General features: G+C 43.3%; 2 protein-coding genes across 5 annotated transcripts in view; one reads left to right on the top strand and one right to left on the bottom strand.

Moving 5' to 3' along the window:
- The window catches only part of LOC308479038 (phosphatidylinositol 3-kinase regulatory subunit gamma), a 263,420-nt gene that overhangs the window by 169,344 nt on the left and 67,865 nt on the right, over nucleotides 1-26,211 (top strand). The gene's annotated exons all lie outside the window — the stretch shown is intronic.
- Nucleotides 1-26,211, bottom strand: part of LOC308479118 (uncharacterized protein) — an 86,737-nt gene that overhangs the window by 41,739 nt on the left and 18,787 nt on the right. For both annotated transcript variants that reach the window (XM_081009599.1, XM_081009600.1), the window contains exons 2-3: nucleotides 9,559-9,610; nucleotides 8,582-8,652 (exon numbers count right to left, since the gene is read on the bottom strand). In XM_081009599.1, the coding sequence (XP_080865725.1) occupies nucleotides 8,582-8,652; nucleotides 9,559-9,566 (79 nt within the window). In that variant the 5' untranslated portion in view covers nucleotides 9,567-9,610. The remainder of the gene's footprint in view (nucleotides 1-8,581; nucleotides 8,653-9,558; nucleotides 9,611-26,211) is intronic.

The raw sequence follows: 26,211 nt of genomic DNA, 5'->3' as shown, positions 1-26,211 counted from the left end.
CAAATAGCATTGTGCTACATTAGCCTCAGCATCCTAACCACCTGTAATGGCAAGGTCTCACTTCCATTGGTGACAGGTGCCACAACTCTCCTGACAATATTTTTTTCCCCTCCCTAATCTCAATCCTGAATCTTTTCTACCAAATCTTGACTGAGCCACTTCTTGTCATTCTCTTTGGGTGGCTCCTGAGGAGCAGCCAAAGGGAAGATGGCAGAGGTCAATCAAGTAATTGAAGTTCCTAGGAACACAGGAAGTTGTCTTGTACTGAGTCAAGTCCATCTAGCCCAATATCGTCTACACTGACTGGTAGTGGCTCTCCAGGGTTTTGGATAGAAGTGTCTCCCATGCCTACCTGGAGATGTCAAAGATTAAATCCGGGACCTTCTATACACAAGGAAAATGCCCTGTCACTGAGATACAGCTCTTCATAGCCAAGCTGTGACATGCCATAGCCAAAGTGTAAGAACACAACTTTCCTCTTCCTGCCACACCACACACCTTGCAAAGGAATTCCAGGAGGTGTTGTTTGGTAGCACCAGGCAAGTCAAATGGCTGGTTCCCACACTCAGTGACTGCATCACTCAGATGTTTGTCTGAATCCTTCTTTTACAGTCCTAGTAAAGAGCAACTATACACACACACACACACTCTTTAATGCACGGAACCGGTCCAGCCTTTGGGAGAGCCACTGTGATGTAGTGAGTACCCTTGTCTGAAATCACTAGTATCCACACATTTTTGTACCAAAGTGTTAACTGCACGTCCTTCAGTGTTTTCCACCGTTCCACTATCGAGGTTTTGGCTGCAGCCAGCATCCATGTTAGGAGGTCTTTTGAGCATGAATTACACACATAGCCATTGCAGAGATTTAACAATGAAAATTGGGCGGGTCATTACAATATCATTTCTACATATAGTGGAGATCTCCCTCTAAATGTTAATCCAAATATATAAATCAGCAAGCAATCCCAGTATAAACCAGAGGAAATGTACCTCTGCCCCCAAGCCAGTAATATGGCAAGTGTCCAGATGTTATTTTAGACATCTGTATTGGTGTGTGATGCCATCTATGTGCTATTTTTAATTAGAATTCCCTTATATGTGTGGATACTGATTTATATATATGGATACTGATTTATACCGTTATCAATTTTGAAGTAAGATTCATCTGTCAGTTCAGCTGACTTTCGTGCACTGAACGGAAGGGAGGCACCATCTTGTTCTTCACTTCAGGCATGAAAATGCATTTGTCAAAGTCTGATGCTACCTGTCTGGTAGCAAGGTCTGTCCCCTTGCCCCCCAATCCCTGTTGACCTGTTCTTCTCATACAGTGTGCATGTTCTGTTTGATGCTTGTTTTTCATTCATGGCTCACTGTAATAAATGTTACAATGCCATTGCTCTCTCCTCTGTACATGTATGCTAATCCACGGTGCTGTGTGCTATATAGATTTTATCAACAATTCATGTTCGGGTTGACCTGCACGGCTTTCCCTTATCTTTGACTCTCAGGGGTGATGTATATGCCAAGCCAGCAATCACAAGCCAGCAATCACTTCATATTTTGGGGGGGGGTATGCTATGCTTGGAAGAATTTGCCTAGATATGCATCTGAAACTGAGCTTCTGCTGCCATTAAATAATGATTGTCTGCTCCCTCTAATTTCCTGCTCTTGTGAAAATGTAAAGAAAGAAAAGAAAAATAATCTAAACATTGACAGTATGTCAGATTTATTTATTTCCATATATATGTGTGCGTTTGTGTGATTCTAATCGGAGCTCTATGCATCTGCTTCTTACAGTGGAACAAATTTTTGTTTTCAGGATGATCCTATGGTTCCTCTATGCTAGGGCTAATGTTGGCATAGCATAAATGTGGTCCTATGTACTCTCAGCAGCAAATACCATGCCACAACAATAGCTGTAGAAACAAAAGCTAGCACAGCACACAGCCAACTCCACAGCCCTCCAGGGTGGTCCCAATTGGAGGTCCTCCAGGAGGTCCGTGGCACATATCTATCAACTCTCCGGGACATCTCGCATGAGAACACAGAGCCCAAAAACGTGTGAGATTGCAGCCAGATGTGCATCTTTTGGGTGCCATGCTCTCATGCGGGTCACATAACTCACATGAGAGCACAGCCCAATTTAGCGCTGGGACATGTTGGCAGGTATGGTGGCACCATTCACAGAACAAAAACTACCACAGGGTATCGACATTTTCAAAAGTAGGGGGTTCATGGCTTGGCTTTTGGAAACAGTACTTTGCTAATTGGGAACCACTTCTCTGTGAGATTGGTTCAAGTCCTGATGCAATGTCAGTGCTCCCACAAAGGCAGTCATCAGAATATTCCTTTTGCATTAGCCCCTGTACGGGGTGAACCGTCGGCCCTGCTGCGCTACCCAGGGCTAAGCCACGGTTTGGCTCAGAAACACCCCCAAGTCAATGCAGTCTGTCAATCAATCAGGGGAAGCGGTACAAATATGCAGTTGCTTCATTCAGATAAGAGTTGGGCCCAATTATATTCTAATATGCTTTTCATTATGTCCAGCCTTTTTCATGCCATCCAACTCCGCTTCTTACCATATTCATTGGTTTGGTTGCTAGTGCCTGCATAGTTTTTCTTTATAGCAGCTTTTAATATCAATCTCCAGCCCCACCCTACACATAGCAGAAATGCTGATTGGCTTGCTACCATACCACCAGCAACTTGGGGGTTGAGACATGAGAATTGTGAACTGCAAGGACCACCTCTTCGCACTCGCTCATGCCCTAGTTGACAGGGCCTTGGCTAAGATGCAGACCACCTGAGCCAACCTCCATGCTCAGTTCTCCCTCCAAGCTTTTTACCACTATAGCATATGCCAAATAAATACACACATATAAAATTTAAAACTCCATAACAGTGTACAATATTTACTGTTTTCTTTTTCTTTGAATGCATGTGTGCGTAATATATATTTGGTAGAATGATATAATTTCATACAATGGTGACCCATCAGAACAGCAAATATTATTCGCTGTCAAATCTCCTGGAGTGTCCACCTCCCTCTCTCCTCTATCACTTTTCTGTTAGTTCAGTCTTCCTTATCTTACTCTTACCAGGTGATTCCCTAAATCCAATAAAACGTGATTGAGTTGCTGTCTCAATGAAGTTGACACTTGCAACAGACTTCAAGGTTTCGCAGCAGGTCCATGAGCATCCTTCAAATGAGTCAGCTTCCCACTAGTCATATCCTCTGGCTGCCATTGGCTGAATTTCTCTGATGCCATAGGGAGTCATGTGCTGTGCTATGGTCACACAATATCTTTGATCAAAAGGCTTTCAAACAACCCTTTTCTGCTGCAGTTATTGATTGAATGAACTGAGACATTTGCCAGAAATGGAGAGACTTCTCTAGCTTTTTGCAAGGGACAGTATGGCACGGTCAAAGGAAAGCAAAGGCCACAGCAGCTGTGGATATTGTATAAAGGTACTTGGGCCTCATTAGCTGACAAAGATGTAAACATGGCTAGCATACTTCCTCAACTGATAGCTGAATTTGCCACTTTTCTCGTGCTCTCTGCTATAGCCAAGCAGGTTAAAAAGGGAAGGTCATGTAATGTCACAAAGCCTGTTGCCTACAAATTTCACTGGCCATCCCCTTGGTCTTTTTATGTGCTGAAAAAGTAAATATTCTTATCAGTTATTGTTTTCTTCCCTCCTTCTAACCAATCCTAGATTATTTGCCTTCTTTCTAAGATATCAAATTGACATCGCAGGTGGCAGCAAGACTAGATAAATCAGGCTGGAGTTTGTGTTCTGGTCCAGTCTTGTTTTGAAATTAAACATGCTACAGTATAAGCAAAGAGGAGGTTAAGCCGCACTTTCCTAGCTGAGTTCTCTAATGAACAAAACAACAAAGTCTTCCTTTTCCCTCTCCCCCACCCCCATGACTCTTTTCCCAGTACGTTGCATATACCCCATCAAATATTCTTTGCTAAGAACAAAACTCTTTGCTGTTAGAAGATGTTATAAATCTATTTGGCTCCATCAAAGGCAAGCCTGGTGTCCTCCAAGGCCCACCTTGACTTTATTAAGTTTGAACTGCTCCAGGGCATGTTGCTGAAACCTTTCATGTGCCCCCGGTATGAATAGCTCCTTGGTATATTTTTAATTAAAATGACGTGGCTACAGAATATACCATCTTGTTTGAAAAGGCTTGTCTTGGAGAGGCAAAACCAATACATTCATCTACTGATACAGACATTGATTTCTTCAGACCGAGAAAACGGACATCAAACGCATCAGGTATTGGAAAAGAAAAGAACTTGTGGCAATTTTGCATAGCAGCGTTGGCTAGAAACAGGGGAGTAAAAACACTCAGAAAAGCATTTGAGAAACAAACCATTTGGATTAAGTCATCAGTCACCGGCTTTAAGAGACTTGGGCTATGTACACATTAGCAGCTTAAAACACAGTGAGGTCAAACCCCACCCCACCCCGGCCGCCTTCCCAGACTGCATTTCAGGTCACATTTGCACATTTCTGTACACCAGAGATGAAGCAGAAATGTCTTCACTTGGTGCACATTCTTTGGTTTTCCCACACCTGCAGCTCCCCAACTCCTATTTATGAAGTTGTCATCTGCAAAGTGAATGTGGCTTTCTAATCAGGTGGAAGGTAATTTGAGGGGAAAACATATCAAACAGCAGTATTTCTCAAGAAGCTACAGGTTTGTTGGTAATATTGCATATACACAGCTCCAAACACCAGCAGTGGGAGTGCACTGGTGCCAGAGTGTAAGTGGCCTTGGAACCTGCCACCTTGGAAGAAGGTAGTGCCTTTGTAATCCTTTAAATGGACACTTCCTAGAATTCTTCAACTGACCATTGTTCCTACTCCTGCCCACTAACTGTCTGCTTCAAGCCCAACTTCCTGGTACGCAGAAATCCATGCTAATATGCAGCAACAAAGACTAACGCTGACCACTAAACCCAAAATCAGTGCCACCCTAATTCTGTTACCAGAATTAAAGCAAGAAGGGAAATCCAGACTCCATGCTACAGTGTAGGTGCTCAAGCTGATCGACATTGATTAAGGGCTAAACTAGGCATGACATTAATTGCATGAATGCAATTAAAATATTTTTCTGAAAAATAAAAAAGGTATAGCAGCTGTAGGCGAGTCCTAACATCAAGAGCTCAGAGTGCAGAGGAAGAGCTTAACCCTTTCCTCCCCTGCCATAGTCTAGAAAAATTGCCACCCCTGCTGCTGTTTGCAAGTCTGAATGGGATGATCACAGTGGAGAGGGAGAGCTAATGTCTCCCTCTCCTTTTCCTGCAGTCCTGATGCTGCTTGAACTCGTTCTTTGCTGCTATTAGGCATTTTTTAAAAGCTTTCATGTTAATTGTACTCACATTTAGTTTAGCTGGAAGTATAACACATTCCAACCATTCATACAATCAGAGAGCGGTGTATTTATCAGCCTTCTGTTGCACTCTGTCAGACATATTCTGACAATCTGGCATGAGCCTGTGTTGATTCTCTCAAGTTCATTATCCTGGAGTTTTGTCACAATGGCCAATGCAGATCAGAAGATTTCTAAACCTCAGTGAGGTCAAACATTTTAAATGGTCTTTCTCAAAAAAAAAAAAAAAAAAAAAGTCATGGGACTCATTAGTTTTTAAACTAAACCATGTTGCTGCCTCCAAAACTGAAGCAACTGCAGAAACATCCTGCTATGAGGCACAAAGACCTGTTGTCAGGAAGAAGAAGAAAGTGGGAAACGCTGCTGTGTACACACAGGCACCTTAAAAGACGCTCTTTGTAGGCACCTGAAGGAGTTTGGATCCCAGCCATTGTGTGGAATTACTTGTATCAGAGGACTAAAAGCCTGTTATCACAGAGAGGCTGAAAAGCAGAGCTGAGCAAAAGTGGCCCCCCAATTTTGCAACCACATTTGTAGGCAGCCTAATGGGAGAGTAAGCAATTTAGGGGGATTGAAATTGGGAGGCGGGGGACTCAATGTAATCCTCACAGCTCCCCTCCCTGAGCTCTTCACAGCAACTACCAGTTGATACCTTAATTCCTACATTACTCTGCCAGGGGATTCTTGTTGGGGAGGCAGTGGCCCAGAGCTCGAGGGGGTGGGCAGCCCGAGGGCAGGGATGAGTTTTGCCCACACCTCGACAGGGAACTTTGGACTCCGTGCTACTGAAAAGTCCATGACTGAACTCCACTCTGGTTGGGATATGGAGTGGCTAGTGGCTTGAGACAACTTCTGCTTTCTCATACTGAATATGCCAAAAATTGAGTCATTTGGATTTATTTTACTGATCACATTCCTTACTTTGCACACATCCCTGGCATGGCACACCTTAGTTGCTGTTGTCTAATGCACTTTTATTTCTTTTATGAGAGCTAGGTCAGCAGCTAAAACAATGCAGAACTTACAGAGACTCCCCCTGGCAGTGGCATAGTGTGTGTGTGTGTGTGTGTGGCCATGGCCCCAGGTGCAGAATTATGAGGGGACGCAACCCAGTACCCCCATGACAGGATGATGATGATGATTCCTTGCTGTTCTGCACTCTGGCTGTGACAACCTGCCTCTTGCTTTGGTCCATCTTCCTTCTATTGCTGAACCCCATCCCTGCCTCTCTTGGGAGCCTGTGAACTGATCCACTCAGTTGTAATGGTGGTGCAGTCCTTTTGGCTTCTATTCAGGCACTACCTAACACAGAGATGGCAGAGGGCATGCATACCTGGAAATCATCACTATCTTTACATTGCTACGTTTACTAATCTTATTGGACTTAAATATTTCTATGCCATTCATCCAGCATTCAATTCACTGTACAAGATTTAAAAGTACTACTGTGAAATAAAACCATAAAACAAAACAGCAACGGCTCTTCGCCAACCCACTCACCAGGACCAACTGCTCTAGGCACCAATTGTTTCTGGCCACCTAAATTTTTGCTCCCTTATTATAGGAGATCTGGCTTTAGAGACACCCATGATTTACCTTCTTGGTTAATGGTAAAGCAGTGGTTCACATGTTAAGATGAATGCCTTGCAACTCTGGCCATGCTTGGAGTGCAGTTAATCATGCCTCCACTTGGGTTGAAGCAGTAGCAATGGGAATGGAACATGTGGCTCTTGCTTAAACAGAATGGTGTGTGGCAGCTATAAGTTGATGCTGTTCCTCAGTACTCCCCAATGTGCCAACCCTGAATCCGAAACTGTCTGTAGAGCAGATGAAGACTGGGCTGGTGCATGGCACAATGCAGATTGCACGTTACCTGCACATTAGAGCATACCAGATCCTCAAATCTGTAAGGGACAGACATGGAAAATCACCTGCTGCATCCTGCAGAGAACATTAGTGTATATATCGCTCACAAAGCTTCTGTTGACATTGTTCAGAAAGTTATATCCACATAAGAAAGGAGCGATGGAAGCCATGCCCATGGAATCAGGATGGCTCCCCCTGTGGTGAGCCACTGAACTGCATGTGAATAGCTACTCAGTGGAGAACCCTCAGGCCCTGAACGGACTCTGCCCACCCAGGTTGGCCATTGGATCTCCCTGAACAGGAAGGTGCAGTCCTTGCTGTGCCAGTTGAGTCTTGCTTGAACCTATTTCTGAGCTCTGGTGTGTTCATATATTGTCCTTTGGTTCTGACCGCTGGCTTGCACCTCAATCCTGTCTTCTGTGTCCTCCAGTTCTGACTTGCTCTTCAGTCTTGACACCTGGCTTAGCTCCGTGATCCTGCTTACTGATTTTGTCCTTTGCTCCTGACTTCTGGCTCATCCCATAGTTCCTGGCCCTCAGCTCACCTCACACAGCTGCCCACAACCAGGCGATGACACATGGAGATCAGTGGCTGAATGGCATCCATGGAAGCAGGGACAATAATTAGAGCTGCTTTTTAATTTACTTATTTTTTTAAAGGAGGAAATCAGAGAGAACTAGGGGCAGCGAGCAAGCTGCTGAGGCCTTGGGCAACACATGGGAGCATTTTCTTTATGAGACATATTAATGCTAAAGGCAACGATAATGAATGTGCTGCACTGGAATTGATTACATGGAGCAGTAAGTGCTGTGCGCTTAGCTCATCTCAGCGCTGGATTACAGCCTAAAGAGGCCACATCTATTTAGCTTGCTGCTTAATAGTTTATGCAAATGGATGATGGTGTATGTGTGGAGACAGAGCAGGGAGTTGTGGGGAGGCGGGTGGAGAGAATTTCAGCCTCACCATATCCAGATTGCAGTTGCTTACATTCTATTCTCTTTCAGTGAATTTGGTGCAGGTATCAGGTTACAGGAATGTAGAATGTAGGAAGGCAGGAATAGCAAGGAGGTGATGTGGCAGATACAGGATGTCTGCCACTGCAGAACAGGAACCAAATTGTGGGTGGGGAATAGAGCCCCATTCTCTTAATGGCAGGAGTCTTGTTGGAGGCATGGGGCGGCCTGATCAATGCCATGGTGTGTAGCTGATGACTGGTTAGTAGCTCCTCACATAGGTACATTCCATTAATATCATTAGCAAGCTGGAGGTATTACTGGGGTGAGTCGTCAACTGTACATCACCTACCACCATGCTTCCAGCATCCTCGTCCAGTGTCTTTGGTCACAAAATATACTACCTGGTCTTTTTGGCCATTGCTGTCAGAAACAGAATATGGTTACTTGTAACAGTGTTGTTCTATGCATCTTTGTATTTCTATGTGTCCCCAGCTTGGCTATAAATTCTTTGCACAAACTAGTCTGAGCATGAGACACATTCAGAAAACTCACAGATTCAGAGGGGCCTATTGCAATACATTATATCTAGATAGATAGATGATGATGATAGACAGACAGACAGACAGACAGATAGGTCTGAATATCTATCTATCTATCTATCTATCTATCTATCTATCTATATCATCTATCATCTATCTATCTATCATCTATCTAACATGGCTTTTAAGGCTCATTTTGCAACTCCATCTGAGTTAAGGTGCCACTATTTATGTGCCACTATTTGCCCCTACCATAGTTAAGATGTTGGTTGACAAATATCTCTTATTTTGATTATTCCTGAGACCATCACAGGTGTCTCTTACTTCAGAGCACTTCACTTCCATAAGTATACGGACCACAGCAGCCCCTAATTTCCTCTGTTGTGCCTTAACTGTCAACTACCCAATGGCCTCTGTCCATCCCTGTCATGCCTGGCTATTGCAGGCTGCAAGAACTCTCAGCAGGCTCTGTATAATTTCTGTGTTCTGCACAGTGCCTAGCACAACACTGATACAAGATGTTAATGAGGAGAAGTATAGTGAAAGCACTAGCAGACTTCAAGTGTCCTCTATGTTTTACATTTTGATTAGTCTATCAGAAGGTCTCACTGTTGTGAAGATACTGTGCCATTGTGGATTGCCAAATATATGCATATACACCCAGATGGCTGCTCTTGTGATTTTATTGCAATCATGTGAGGCCCAAATCACAAGCTCTGCAATGAAATGGTGAAGCTGTGTGCTAGTATTGTTAGGCAGCTGCTGCCCTCACACTGTCTTGCATTACCTCCTCATGCTCTGCTCTTCTTCTCCTTCTGTCCAACCAACTCGTGATCTAACTGCAAGAATAGGTTATTACTATATTTTTGCAAACAGGCCTTGGGAGCCACAGAATAGAATTACCAGTGACTGATTGAAAATATATATATATTGTATCTCACATAGGTATTCTCTATCACCATCATGTTTGCTGTGAATATGAAGCTATTCATGCTCCGTTGGCCACCCTTAGGAAAATACAACATTTCCTAGTGCTAGAGACCTTGTCCAGTTTTGGCTAACGTCAACGGAACTTTCCACTGAGAGTACAGTGATGACATCATCAAACCTTCGGAGACAGCATTTGTCAAATGCACTCCCTGAAGCATAAGCAAAACCATTCATGCTACAGCAGCCTTCCTACAACCTGGTGTCCACCAGATGTTCTGGAGTACAAGCCCCATCACCCCCAGGCAGCATAGCCAGTGGTCAGAGATGATAGCAGTTGTAGTCCTAAATATCTGTAGGGTGTCAGGTTGAGGGAAACTGGGTTAGAATGTTGGGTGTACACTCAGAAAACAACAAGATTTGTGGTGGTGTAATATTGGAAGCATAATCTACGTACTATAGAATTCCAGAGAGAGTAAAGTGTGAACATTCTCTCAAGAGTTTTGCCATATGGACATTGTCTAAGGCAGACATATGTTATAATTCTTATGCAATATTTTCACAAACTTCCCAGAAAAATATATTTGTGTCTTTCAGAAGTGGCTCTATCACAGATTTGATTGTAAGAAGCTCAGGTTCAATTCCTTGCTCATGCAAGAAGCTCACTGAATGACCTTGGGTAAATCATTCCTTAGACTAACCTTCATTGCAGGATTGTTAATTGTTAGTCTAATTTCCTCGGACTAACCTACATTGCAGGATTGATAAAATGAGGTCCACATGTGAGCCACCTAGGGGCAGAATAGGATGCAAACTACATAGACAGACAGCTGGGAAATTACTTCCCCTGAACTTCAGGGAAACAGAGCATTTTTTCCCCAGCGTCTCCAAGTATGACTGGGAGGGACCCCGGTCTCAAATCCTGAAGTGCTGCTACCAGTCAGCATAGACAGTGCTTTGCTAGATGGTCTGACTTGGTATATACATAAAATCATATAATTCTAGAGTTGGAAGGAACCTTGAGGATCATCTAATCCAGCCCCATGCAATGCAGGAATATGCAGCCTTCAACCTTGGTGCTATCAGCATCACACTCTAGCCACATGAGCTATGTCCAAGGCAGCTTCCTATGCTCCTATCAAATAAACGGAGCAAACTCAGTAAGAAGCCCTATTGGGAATGCATGCATTTTCTTTAGTGATTAGCACAGTAATCTCAACTGCTGTTTAAAATAAAATGACCAGGGCAGTTTATCAGAATAAAAAGGTGCAGCCTTGCCTTGCATGCAGGCTTTGTCCGGAGGAAATAGGCTCCTGTAACAGAGAAGAGGAATCTCATGTTACTTTCTTGGGGGATTGCTTCTGCAGCTTGTGTATAGTATTTTGCATCTGACTGTAAATGCTGTATAGTGAAGAAGTGTGGGGACGGGTCCATCCACTAGATTTAGCTAATGTTTAGAAATTCAGGCTCCCAATCTTTTATCCTTGCCCGAAGGAGAATCTTGGAAGCAAACTAACAGCAGCTCCTGCACAGAGGGGGAGGGGGAGGGGGGAGAAAAAGGCTGTGTTTAGTTAAGGACAAATTGTTCTCCTGGCATTTTTTTTTTCTCCCATTGAATTTCAATCAGGCTCATCGGAGGGAGAGAGGTACTTTGGGTCAGTTTGCAACAATAAAGATGAATGCCTGCAAAGATGGATTTGTGCAGCAGGCCCTTTGCTTTCCTGAGTGCCAACAGGGAAGCAGCCAGGAGCACAGACGCCTCATTAAGGGAGTTTTGCACAAGGCCAGGAGGGGAGGTCGCATTGCAGTTGAAGATGACATCACTGAGTTGGCAGCAACCAGGGTAGTGCTCCATTGCCGGCATTCGCAGTGAAGGAGATGGGCAGCTTTATTCCCCACGGTGTATCGGAGCTAATGGAGCGAGAGCATAGCTGAAACCTATTCCTCTGATAAGAATGAACAGCGCAATCCCCATCAATAAAGAGAAGACAGCATTCTTGGAATGGAGTCAAGAGAAATCGTCATCCTCAACCCAGAGAAGCGGGGGGGGGGGGGCGGCAGTGTGGAGAAGATCAGTGCATTCTCAAGGTTGAAATTAAGTAAGGAGAAAATAAATACGCTTGCCTTGTCCCTGAATAAAGGGCTCCCACCAGAAGTGCTTCGCATTCACCCTTCAGCACCTAGGCTTGCATTCGGATCCTGCCAGAATGTGGATTACTCTAAAACAAATCCAAAGCATGGATAGGAGACTTATGTTGCTACTGTGAGATTTGTCAGACAAGAAATGGGCTGAAAGCAAGTTTCACACTGAAGCCACAGCCTTTCTGCTTGGCTGGTGTGTGCAGGACCAGCTCTACCATTAGGTAAAGTGAGGCAACTGCCTCAGCTATCCAGTGCTGTAGGGGAAGCAGTGACAGCAGCCTCCTAGCTATTGCCCACTGGCTTTTCCATTACCTTGAAGGACAAAGCCGTGTGTTACATGGCCAGTCCTGACTCTCCTATATTACTCTGCACCCTCAGGTGCAATGGAAGTTACAGTGCTGTTGCCAGTATTGAACTAAGATTCATCTGCTAGTCAGATCAGTTTTTTAAAAAGAATGAAATGGGGACAAGGGAGTGTGTCTGTGTCTCTGTGAGTATGTTGGTTCACTACTTAAGGTGAACATTGCAACACTGCAATCTGGATCTGTCTCTGAAAAGTATGGTGCTCTGGAATCACCGCCTTACAAGCAAAATGCCTCCATTTGGCCTTTTAAAGCTAGATGGGATATAGAAGTGAAGCACAGTGGAAGCGTACTGGTTTGCATGCAAGAAATTCCAGGATTAACCCCTGGTGTCTCCAGTTAGGACTGGAAAAGATTATCATCTGAAACCCTGGAGAACTGATGTCAGCACATGCAGACCAGGGACATAGGGACATAAGAAGAGCCTGCTGGATCAGGCCAGTGGCCAACCTATTCCAGCACCCTGTTCTCACAGTGGCCAGCCAGATGCCTGTGGGTAACCTGCAAGGAAGATTCCAGCCACCAGTATTCAGAAGCATTACTGCCTCCAGCTGTGGGGGCAAAGCATTGCCATAATGGCTTGTAGCCTTTGATAGCCCTCTCCTCCATTAATTTGTCTAATTCTTTAGGGCAGCAATGGGGAACAAGCATCATATTCGCTGGTAGGTGAGTGCCCATCCAAACAAGCACCTACTGTTCTTGAAATCTCTCTACTGTAGATTATTTGAGCAGATTTAATTTGTATTTATAGACATGTTAGATGGCTATCCTCAGTCCTACCCTCCTGCTTCCTAGATGTTGCATAAAGGAATTTCCAAAGCAACCCCCTGCCTGCTATGGTCATGGGGGTGAGTCCATACAGCATGCATTCAATAGCCACATGCCACATGTGTGTCACGATCGGCAATGTAGTGTTGGACGAGTGTGTGTGATCACATCTTCATATCCGTGGAGAAACCACTCCCCACCCCCAATACCTCAAAATGTCATTGCTAAATCAGGAATTATTTGGCCTGTATGAAAGCACCCTTAGTTCTCCACCCCCTTTGTTTGTACAGGGCAGCGCTGAGTAATTCTTTCGAAACAGGCAATAGTTATGGTGGCAAAGTCTGGCCTTAAAATACATCTGTCTATCCTGAGCAGGGAATCAGCTTCATTATTTTGGTAAGGTGTCACTGCACATCCCTGCAGTGTTACATAAAGTAAAACAATATCAGCCAGGAAGTGCTATGTTTTCATTTGTGGTTTGTAGTGATGAGGAGGTGCAGAGATGCAGGGAAACTGGTCCACATGCCAGGAAAGGCAGAAGTGACTGTCATCACAAGCAACAGTGGTGGGATTGTTTGACAGGATAGAGAAGAACTTGCAATTCCTGGAGGCGTAGAAAGACAAGGGCTATGAAACAGGCTGGAGCAGGTCCTCTGGGAGAGTCATTTTAACTGGATGGAAAAGAAGCAGTTTTACAAAGGCACTGGAACAGTAGCATGAGAGTGACCTGATGGGTTTCAGTGGAGTGCTATCATGATAACAACAACAAAATCCCAGACTTGTGTCACTTTCAGAACATCGCTGGGGCTAGATAAGCAATCCTACAGCAGCTTCAGTTGATTACCCTGAAGGTTAAGTAGCATTTCAGGAGAACGGATTATTTCCAATCTATGATAGATGCTCCACCAAACTACTCTGCAGCTTGTCCCAATGACAGGAAACTATTTTTTCTATATAAATATAATTGAATGGGTTAATGAATTGTATTGATGAAAGATTTGAAATGGGGATGCTACTTGGATTTCAGCTAGAGCTTCAACTCCTGAAACTGTAGTTCTACCCCTAGAACTGTATTCTAGCTCAAGGACAGAACACATGCTTTAAATGCGGAAGATTCCAGGTTCAACCCCTGGCTCCTCCAGTTGAAAGGTTCAGGTGAAAAGTCTTCTTTTGCTTGAGACCCTGGCAAGCTGATGCCAGTCTGAGTAGACAAAATGGGGAGAGGTGGACTAATAGTTTGACTTGGTGTAAGGCAACTCTGCTAGTGGGAGAGGTCATTCTGGGGTCATTCTCCTTATTTTGGGGAGTGGGGAGAACTATACGTAGGACAATGCAGGCAAAATGTTAAGAAAAAAATCAAACTCATAAATAAATGTAAAAACAAACACAATTTCAGGTTATAAAATTAGCCACTCAGAGAGAGAACATAACTCTTATATTACTCTGTATTTATATTATCTATCTGCACACACCTATGTACAACCACTTTATAAAATGAACCTATGAGTGCAAAATGTTATTATCTCCTTCCGTGTTTCATTCATATATGCAAGACAGGGAACACACCAAGCATTTGGTTTTTCTAGCTTTTTTCAAAGAAGGAAGTCCTGGAATTTGCAGGACAGGAAAATCCATAACAGTCTGCCGATTCAGTTACCCACCTACACAATATGAAGGTCTTTTAATCTTTCTCTGTTCCCAAAGCTGAACTCAGAACAACCCAGAGATGGAGATCTCAGACTGACTGGCAGCAGCAGCCGGTCAAACCCACTGGTGCTGGCAGCTGATCCGGAGACACATTGTTTGGCTGAGTTCATTTGCATTGAGCTGAGTTTCCGTCCATTGTTTCAGGAGGGGGATACAATGAGGTGTGTGACAGCAGAAAATCAGCTGAGTTACATTTTAGCTGCATTCAGTATTCTTAGTTGATGTTTAGCTTAAAGATCATGTGAGGTTTTCCTCCTGATGTGCTAGCTAATGAAATGAGTTCTTGGAACACCAGACTAGATACTTTCTTCTTCTATTACTCATTAATATCTTACAAATGAAAGTATTCTGATCTGAGGAATGGATTTATTTTATCCTAACTGTGGCTTTTAAAAAGTTGAGTACTGTTACACGCCACCCCAGTCTCCATAGCACTGCGAGATTCCACGGGTTTAGGTGCTTACCCCGGGTTTGTGTTTTGTGTTTCCTTTGCAAATGAGGCACAGTGGAGACTGTGGTGTCTTTATGATTTATGGTTTATTTACACACACACACACACACACACACACACACACACATAACCGTAGCCTACAAAAGAGGGGCTTATAACATTACCCTCCAAGAGGAATATGTTTCTCCCATTCCTACAGCCTTGGATTCCAACTATTAGCCCACAGTGTGCTCTGACCCTGCCCTCTTGCTACATTTAGCAGAGTGACGCCTTTACCCCACAGCCAACTGAAATCCTAACAACTACAGTGGTACCTCAAGTTACAAACGTCTCAGGTTACAAATGCTTCAGGTTACAAACTCCGCTCACCTGGAAGAGTTACCTCCAGTTGAGAACTTTGCCCCAGGATGAGAACGGAAATTGTGTGCCGGCAACACGGCGGCAGCAAGAGGCCCCATTAGTGAAAGCACGCCTCTAGTTAAGAACAGTTTCAGGTTAAGAATGGACCTCCGGAACAAATTAAGTTTGTATCTAGAGGTACCACTGTACTCTCCTTCTAATTCTACTTCAAGGGCTTTGCCTTTCTAGCTGATTCTGAGTTGGAGGAGGAGCCCCTCCCATTTGCCCTCTGGCACAGAGCCACTCCCTTTGTTCCAGCTAATGACCCGTCTTTAGGGGGCCATCACAAGGCTGGTAACTGACTTGCATTTTAACATGCTAAATCCAGTCTCTGGCACCCAGGAATTAGAAGGGGAGCCCAGGTATCCCACAAACTCATAGAACAGTACATTCATGCAAATCATTTGCTGTGGAAAAGCGTGGATAAATATTAGGACAATACATTTATTATCAGTAGCAGGTGGCTTGGTGGGGTGGAGGTGCTTACCTGACCTAGTCACTGCTGCTTACTGGGACGGGAAAGGGGAGAGGTGAGGTGGCATGGAGGACAGCACAGTGCAAACATATCAACAGGAGTTCTGGATTAGCTTTACTGCTGCATTTACACTGCAATGACTTCACTGCTGCCTCTCAGCCAGATAAGCAGCAGTGACTCACCTGTCAAGGGGTCTTATTGGATCTTCTACGGACATTGCTCGTGCATTTTCAAAGGTTCCTCTGAAGTAATGGGGGCTAAAAACATAAAGCAAAATATATGAGGAGTTATATTCCTCCATACCAGGTTGCATATTCTGCATGTGCACGAATGAACAGATCGTGCACAGTTTCCCTGCAGGGCCTATTCTGATGTAACAAGCTTCATTCATAAGTTCCCATTATGTTACATATGTAAAATGCAAATATTACATGGGAACTAGTCAGTGCTTTTTTTCGGGGGGACGCAAACCCTAAACATTTTGTGAATGGCCTCATTGAGGGGCAGTATTTCAATATGAGTAGGAAAATGAGAGTACCCCTAAACATTTTTTTTTTAAGAAAAAAAGCACTGGAACTACTTATCTACACAGCTGTTTTGGAGACAAATACATGAACAATATACGATGTGGCTATCAAGTGGGGTGGTTTTGTGTATGTATTTTTAAAAGCAGTTTTGTTGCTTGGGAGCACTATCTAGTTGCTGCTGTTAATTGTAGTATACCTGTTTTTTGCAGTGGGTTATGAAGGTGCAGTCATATTATGCAAAGGGCATATTCTGGCATAAAACTGACAGTGTGAGAGATCCAGACTGGATGCACCCATGTAACAATTTCCATGTACCTCCTCAGTGTTCTATGAGGGCAACACTACATGAACCTCCTCAGTGTTCTATGAGGGCAACACTGAGGCTAAGGATGAGGAAGGTGTCAGCCAATGCCACCTCTTGGGCTGGTTATAAATAAGTGGGCAGACAAGTGGGAAAAGGCTTAAAGCAGAGTGAGGTTGATGGGGCAATTGACTCTAATGGACCAGCCTCCACTGCATGTAACTGTTCCATCTTTTACATCTCCTCTTTGAATGATAGCAGACTATGCTTTGCATGTCAAGTTGCTTGCAAAGACTGAATGGACACATCCAACCCGCTCTCAACAATGACACATGCTCTCTGGCTCAGTTGGTACTATTGGCAGGTCAGATCGGCCTAGGAATGAGATCAGATAAAGTTCACCTTTCTTATGCATATTATTCCCATTGACTACATTCGTTGTTCCACAGTTCAAAATAGATGAGTTGCTATGGGTACCAAAAATGTAACCCGATTAGAAAGAGATTCCTGTGACAAATTTAAAAAAGAACATTTCCTTGCCAAAAACTGCTTCCTACTTACCTTTCAAAAAGCACACTATGAGACTGGCAGGTGTTCCAACCTCAGCATTTACATAAATGCTAGGTGAATGTGGGAGATTTCTGTGCTTTGTCAGGGATTCTCAGTTTCACTTTATTTGGCCCTTGTAAAAAAAAAAAAATCCCCAATTTGCAAAGATTCAGAGAATCTGAAAGGAGAGCTGTGTTTTGGCTCATGTATTGGTTTGGATACTGTAGGTTTGCATTAAATGTTAACTAAAAAAAAATCCTCTCCATTCCTCATGTCAATGTGTTTTTCAGCCAAGCAATACCTCATGCAGTGTCTTGGCATTTCAAAGCTAGCATCAAAGCCTGTTGGGGTAATATTGTGGGGTATGGAAGTGGCAATGCAGCTGCCTGATCAGAATATCAAACTAAGCACTTCCAAAAACATTCACAGCATCAGAATGCTTCATACTTTGCTCATCGTGTGAAACTGCAATAAGACATGCAATGTTTGAAGTGACCCCAGTGAGGTAGACTTTGAGAATATTCTAATACTAAGTCCTCGCCCTAATAAAAATGTGGACTTTTCATCACACTAGTCTTTGAATCCTTGTTCTTTGGACCAGCTCTCAGTTTCCTGGAAACATTTGTGTAACCCCATCATTGACCCCATTTTGTCAGCTGATTAACTTATTACTGCAAAATTAGTTCTGCGTCTCCTTATCTATCTCCTTGAACTGCTATGTTGCCCTTGAGAAGATGGAGTGGCAAATAAGTGATATCTCCATCCCAGGATCTAGCCACCACCTTGGCAACTAGCCAGGAACCCAATGGCTGCACGGGTTTGAAATCAATCACAGGTAGACCCAACTTTTCATCTAGAAATGCAACAGTTTATATTCTACCTTCCACCTCCACACTGCTTCATGTAGAGCCAATAAAACCAGCTTTGATTGAAGGCTGTGGCCCTCTTGGCATTTAAAATAATGTATGGGACTTAAAAAGGGGCTGCATATGAAAGAGTAAGCCCTAGCAGAGATGGGGGAAATATAGAGCAAAGGTGTTCCCATGGAAGAAGGCTTCCACACTCTTTTCAGTTATATAGAAGGGAACACTTCAGCAGGTACAGTCTGCACCGTATCTGCACTTTACAAAGTCTTGTTGCAGTGGTCAAAATCTTGTCTTCATTTCCCCCCCACCTCGCCCACCCTGCATAGTGTCATTGGAAACAGGCCTCTTCACCCCTCTGTATGGCTCTTCTTCTCCTCCTCCTCTTCTTACTCCTCCATCACAGAAGTAGCCCAAGATGATGACAGGATAGGAGACCTTGCTCTTTCTAGTTCTATAATGTGTTATTAATCTGGATTATCATGTTTCGCTATACAGGCTGTTTCTGCTCTGTGAGACATAGCTGCTCTCAAATTCTGTTTAATATTTTTTTTAAAAATTACCCGTGATTCAGTCTCTGCAAGGCCCAGGCTTGTACACAAGGAATAAAGAATTTTGGTAGAGCAGGGGTCAGCAAACTTGTTCAGCAGGGGGCCGGTCCACTGTCCCTCAGACCTTGTGGGGGGCCGGACTATATTTGGGGGGGTGAACGAATTCCTATGCCCCACAAATAACCCAGATATGCATTTTAAATAAAAGGACACATTCTACTCATGTAAAAACATGCTGATTCCTGGACTGTCCGTGGGCCAGATTTAGAAGGCGATTGGGCCGGATCCAGCCCCCTGGCCTTAGTTTGCCTACCCATGTGGTAGAGCAACCCATGTGTCTGCCATCTTTGTGGGTCAGGGCATAGGACAGCATGAGATAAATTGGAAATGTGGAAATGGAAGGGCAAAAGGTGTTGGACTGCTGTGACTCTTGAGACCATCTGGTGTCCAACAGACTGGCAAAGTTATCTGGGCTTATTGGCTCTGCTGTCATTATTATGTAGCACATTTGGCTCCCTGACTATGACATGTAATGATCTAGGTTGTGGGGGGAGGATCTATGGGATGGTCTAACAGGTGGCAAGTGTGGGCCTCTTGGTTAGTTCTAGCTCTTGGTCATACTGCCAAGAAGATGGGCAGAAGGTTGCATTTGTGGCATGATGGATTGAGACCAATAGGCTTTCTTTGATTGGCTAACTATATAGCACAAGAGAGGAGGAAAGCATAGCTTTCAAAGGAGTTGCTGACAATTAATCACTAAAGTAGTACAATATAGCAGGTATTAGTAGCTTTGCTGCTGATAGATGATAGATAGATGATAGATATTGCTGGACTCCACACTGGGGTGACACAGTGGAGAAGTTGAGGGTTTAACAAATTATTTTTTGACATTAAAATAATAATAAAAGAACTCACAAAATGTTGCAGGCACAGCAGAGGGCTGTATCGCTCATCATTAATTTCATCACTGGAATACCCAGTAGGTCTCACTGCTAATCGCAATAGCAATTAATGTATTATCTGGGGGAAGCCTTCTACTTTCCCAGGTACAAAATACCATGCTTTCAGTGTCCAGAAAAGTTATATCTCCACAATTGAAGATTTAAGAGAAGATATGCTGTTCAATTATTATAAATGTGCAGAAAGGCCAAATTTCAGCCAAAGCCATTGGCCCAGTCAGTTACATGTCTCTTTCCTTGTTCATCTCTGTAATTGCTCTGGGTTCAATACAGTAGCCACAAAAAGCACAAATTCCATCTCAGTAAAAGCTCCTCTCTGTCCCCTTCAGGAAGTTAGAAGAATGCCTTGATTCGATTGGTCACAACCAGCTTTTCACAGTGCATTAGAAGTACTGATTTCAGCTGTCTTCACTATTTCTCAGGATAATATCTTTCTTAATTCCACTTACAAAGAAGATGAAGCTAATTGAAATTCCATATGGCGGGGGGGGGGGGAGTTGATATTGACAGTATGTGTAATAAATAGCTATTCCGTAAAAACACACTCAGACAACTGCTCCTATTTGAATATGTAGGCTGAGGGGAATTTCCCCAACCAAATTCTCACAATTACTATGAATATATAAATACAAAGTTTAGTGCACTTTTGCACCATTCCTAGGCCTACTACATGGAAATATTTTCTACAGCAATGAAGACTGATGCAAAGAATTTACTCAGCTTCTCTGTAATCTCCACATCCTCCTTCAGTAACCCTTTTGCATTGTTGTCATCTAACAATATGACCACTTCCCTGACTGGTTTCCTGATCCTTGCGTATCTAAAGAAATGCTTCTTGTTTGTTTTAATGTTTCTAGTGATAAGTATCGCCAAGGTTTGTGCTTCTTTTTATATTCCATATTTGGGCAAGATGGACACTTCTTCAAGAAACTCACCTTCCCTTTTATGGCACGTTAACCATAATGGCATCGTCTTGGATATGTCTCTGTTTTTCTTAATCTCTGCTGGACGGTCTATCTGAACTTTGATGGTTGTGGTTTTAAATAGCCACCAAACATCTTGAAAAGCTTTGGCTCTTTTGATTCTTCCTCTCAAGTTCCTTTTCACTAAATTCTTGTTTAAGCTGTTCTCTGGCTGTTTCCGAGCAGTTTAACAATACTTACATCCCACACTAGATCCTGGTCACCTTTCGGGATTAAATCTGGGTTTGTCTCCTCTCTGGTCAACTCCTTGACTACCTGTTCCAAGGGATAGTCATTTATCAGATCTATAAGCTCTGTCCATTACAACCTGAAAGGTCATTTATTCAGTGGGAGTGTACACCAACAGGAGTGGGGAAGGTTTAGACTCTAGCACTCCAAAGCTTTGGGCTGATCTGTGCTGTGATTCTCTCAAAGCCAGTTCACACTTTACTTTTCAATCTAGGGTGCAAAAAGTAGCAAATTTTAAGGATATCTGTGAATTGTATCGTTTTGAATGGTAGCATTTGCATTTCATACAGTAAACACAGAAGCAATGGCTTGACCCTTTCCTAATCGGCACTAATACGTTTCATGACAGAGAAACCCAACCATTTGCATATCTGAGCACTATTCACAATTCTGGTATATTGTCCCATTTAAACCTAAGTACTTTGTGTATACCTACTTAAAAATAAAAGTGTGATTCAAACTGAGTGCATGGATAGTCCCTACCTGGAGATCGTTGCTATTCTGCGACAATGGCTTTCTGTGTTGTTACAGACAAATAAGGAACAACTGTGAGGGCAGCATATATAAGCCATTTTTGTCCTTTTCTTTTTCCTGGTGTGATGTTCATTCCCAAATAACTTTTGTCTATTACACAATGTTTCTTTTCCTTTCTTACAATGGCAATAAACCACTAATTCTGTCCAATTCTGCTAAAATGTTGTAAAAGGCAATTATAGGTATTCTGTTCTTTCTACCGAGGCACCTGAGAAAGAGGCAAGACACATTAATGAGAAGTAATGTGGCGGAGTCTAGATGGCCCACCTCTTAACCTGAACCCCCTGTGCCATTTAGGAACCAGGCCAACATGACTCACTTAGCCATTGTTAAGGCAGAACAAGTATTTTTTTCTGTTGGCAGCAGAAACATAGAGGGCACAGCTGCAATTTACTGTAAATCCGCGAGTCTTGTTTGAAGTACTGTAGGCGGAAAACTAACCATATCCCACTGAAACAATTGGACTCTGCTTCCTGTGCCTGCATGTGCTCTCCGTGAAATCTCCCTGAAGCCTGCCTTGCCTTGCCCTTTGTAGTTCAAGGACTGTTAACACTGTGCTGATTTCAGAACTTGTATCCTGTATTCCCAACGATGTATGGCAATTGGGTTACGATCTGTAATATCCATGATCAGTGGTGTCATCATGAATGCCTCTCAAGTGCTTATCTTGAGGTTACCTTTCTTGTCCCATGATAGCTCAGGCCAGAGGTGGATCCTCTTAGTCACATGTTTAATTATCACATGACAGTGACTGTAGGAATCTAATAGCAACCCATGTTTCTTCCAGGTATTGTTGCTCTTTATTCCCAGATGCTGAGAGTTACTTATTTCATTATTTGTAGATTCCAGGCCTTCCAGATTGAAGTCAAGCTCTTCCCTCCTCCTCCTAGGTTGCAATGCCTTTCTCATCTGTCTCTTGCCTCAAGGGAGGGGGCCACTTCTTACCACTTAGCCCTTGTAGGATACACATTGCATTCTTAGGAGAGTTACCACTAATGCAGAATCGAATGTTGGTCAGAGCACACCTAGAATTGCCAGAAGTCTTTTTGCAACATTAACAGTATTCAAAACTGGCCACACTTTCCAGATTATATATAAATGAAAATATTGGATATTCCAGAAAACCAGCAAGTAAGATTTACATAATGCTCAACATGTTCCACCTCCACACAAGCTCCTACGCAGTTATTGAACCATTGCTCATCTTATTTTTAAGAGTTTTCCAGTGGCACAATAAGTTTGCCAGCTAGGGCAGAAACAGTCAGCCCAGACAGTTTGGGAACTTTGCCTCGCTCATTCCCAGAAAAGTGGGGGGGGGGGGGATGCTAGGTTTCCCATTCACAGTTTGTTTTCCTGTGCTCAATTATTATTATAATAATTATTTTGCAATAATTTAATTTTTATTGCTTTGGGGCATGTGAGAGCTGCTCACATTTACTCTAGGCCCAGTGGGCTGTAGAGCACCAGCCAAGAAAATATGTACCAGATGTATGGGAGCGTTTGCTTGACCAATCAGGGCTTGCCTTCTTCGTCAGTCTCTTTGGAAAATCAGACTGTTATGTCACCTACTGATCTGTTTAGCTTTGGCTCCAGCTTCTGTTTCACAAACTCATACTTTGCTCAGGAGGACCCACTGGGAATTGCTGATTATACCAACAGATTTTTTTTGCTGTGTGCCTACTTCTGCTGTTTCAGTGGAAGCCAAGTCATGGATTAATTTTGAAGACTCAGCAATGTTCAGAAGCTGCCCCTCTGACATGGCAGATCAAGTCCCCCTTTCCCAGTTGCCAGCAAGTCTATGTAACACATTTAACAACCAGAAGAGTATCTACATAAAAAGCTGCACCAGTTCAGTCACTTAAACAATTCTCTTAACAGCTGTCTGCATTTGATATATTGGGCCTGGCAAAATTCCGTTCTGTTTGCACATGCTATAGATGAAAGGAAAGCATTGTCTGAAGATTTCTAATGACTCCAGCTATGCCAAAGCATTGGACTTGGTTTTTCTGTTCTGCAAAATCACAGCCACAGATCCAAAGCTTAATAAGGGTTTACATGGAATGAAGCCCACAGGAAAGTTAGTGTGAGATATGAAAAACTTACAAAATTATTTTTTGTTATCCACTTTTCATTAATGTTGGGCCCATTAAACCACAAGAAGAAACACAGAAATTCATCTCCACATTCTCTCTCCTCCACACTTCAATGTTTAGCTCAGAGAAACTAAGTGGCTAGGCTTGCCATGTTGTAACCTGGAGATTTCCACCATAAAATGAAGTTTTTCTCTTAATCTGAAGGTGAAGCAGCAATAACAGCCCCCCCCCCCATTTCCCCTCCCCTTCCTCACCTAACTCCTGAATTCCTGCCTACTACAGCAAGTAAAGGAGATGACACATGAAAGAAGTGGGGGGGGGGGGAGATGCCACTATTGCAACAGAGGATAAAATGAGGAGTCCCTGGAATTCAATCTGGGATCTATGATGACTCCTTGTAGCAGGCAAATTGGAACATAGATTTCCTGGTATGTGGTGGTGACAGTCAAGCAAAGCAATTTATTTGCATTTCTTTCAAATGGTGTGTGTTCTTTCCATATTTTCTAGAATTTTGGTTAATAAAGGTTACTGGTTTACTTTTAATTGCAAAATAGGTGAGTATCATTATGTGATGTTGGAATTTTTGAGCAGAAATGGTGGGAACTGAAAACTGAACAGTTACACAGTAGTGCTTACTGCTTGCCATGCATATAATTTGGAGAGGGAATTTTTCATACTGCTTTCCCCTTGAGATCCTTTGTAGAGTATACGTATCGAGTGAATCCTGCCTAGTGTGGTTTTGTAGGAATTAAGTGTAAGCAGTTACTCTCCTCCACCCATCGCAAGAATGGGCAAGAGAGAATGGGCAAGAGAGCACCCTCATCGTAAGCTGTCCCTTGAGCGCAGGGAAGAACCACAGAGGTCTACCCTGAGTTTCTTATATCAGAAGGAAAACTAAGCTGAAGACAGGCTGCATAGCCCATGGCTGAATAAGAACCGGTAGCTGGAGGTTAAAGTTGAACCAATTAAAATTATAAATCAAGTATCTCTTAAGCATTTTGTATGAGATTATCCATAGGAGACACAAATAGGAGTGAGAGAATTTAGGAGATGCTTAGATTAGAAGCAACATTACTGTATTGTTAAAATTAAACAGAAAAAGGGGGGGGGAGTTGACATATCAGAGAACACTGAATGCCATATAGAAAGGCCATGGAGATGCCATTTAGATTTTAAGATAGCAGATCAATAGAACTGTGGATAGCGCCAGGGAGACATGCTTGAATCCCCATTGTATCTTCATTGAAGAAGGGTTGACATTAGACTACACAGCCATTGCTTTCCATGCTCGGGCATTAGGTGTGCATTTGCCTTATGTATTGACATAATTGAAGGGAAATCTTTTTTATAAGGCAGCATCTGTATATGTGGGTCAAGTAGGTTACATGCATATTATCCTGGACTATGAAGATTGTAGTTAAAATTTCTACAGCCGTTTAAATTTCATTATGCTCCTTTGTATGTCTGCACTGCTTTGAAGCCCTATATAATTAAATCCCTTTCTTCTGGTTCTTTCTCCCAGTTTTCTCTGTTAAAAGAACTAGGCAATTCCATTTTTGTTTTAATTTATACAAAGGAAAGCTTACAGCTGCTGCAGCAGGAAATGCCTAGATTGTAGCTGAGATGGTGCCTGGTCTTGTTACTGGAGGATTTGTAAAGGGAATACAAGGATTTGACCCCTTCCCTCAGGCATATTACAAATTAAGCCTGGGGTCCTCTGAGGACTGGGTCCAATTAGTCATGGTCTTGAATCAGAGCCAAATCTTCCTGCTATCATACTTCCCATTCCCAAACCTAGTCTTGCTAGGAGGATGGGTGGTCAATACTGGGAGGCATCACAGCAGCAGAGGTCTCAGGTTTAAACTCTGAACATTCCCAGTGCCACTAGGAAACTTGTCCTGCCTTGGTCTGGTCCTGGCTTGACCTTTGAGCTGGAGGTGAGAGGGAAGCTAGGCCCCAGGACAAGAGCTGGCCAAACTCCAGAGGGTTACAGTATTTATTTGTATTTAACAAAATGTATAAACCACTTAATAAAAAAAGAAAACTCTCTAAGCAGCAGCAGGGAGATATCAGGGCACTCAGAAGCAGACCATGCTGCAAATGTTTATCTCAGCTTTCAAGATTCCCTTACTCCAAAGGAGGCCCCTTATTGCAGAGGAGCCTAGCATCTCTGGGCATGGAAGCATGCAAACTCTCAACGGGTGTCCGCCTGTGCTTGCAGTATCTGATGGCAGCATTCCCTGGGGCTGAGAGTTGGTTCATCCTCCCTCTCTGATTCCATAGGCAAAGCAGGAACCTCATTCATGGGTCGCGTCAGGTCCTCTGCTGCAGGTAGGCCTGGCATCACTTCTCCAGAGATGCTGCAGGTGTCCAGCGTAGCGCTGGGGTCAGGAGGCTCCATAAAGACATCATGCATCATGTCAGTGAGGTCTTCATCTAAGGGGGTCATGCTGGCTTAGCCCTGGCTTGGACATGACAGAATCATGGAAAATCAGATCTGGTTCAATCTATTTCTCATGCTTCCAGGCAACAATGGGAGCCTCCAGGTCTGAAGTTTGAGGTCATTGCCTTGATACCTCCCTGTTGCCATGCATCCTCTCTCCTCACCAGGGTATGTCCAT

Source organism: Podarcis pityusensis, assembly GCF_964106645.2.
Source record: "Podarcis pityusensis genome assembly, chromosome: 6".
Taxonomy (NCBI): Eukaryota; Metazoa; Chordata; class Lepidosauria; order Squamata; family Lacertidae; genus Podarcis; species Podarcis pityusensis.
The sequence above is the reverse complement of the archived record's forward strand: the minus strand, read 5'-3'. Positions and strand labels throughout refer to the sequence as shown.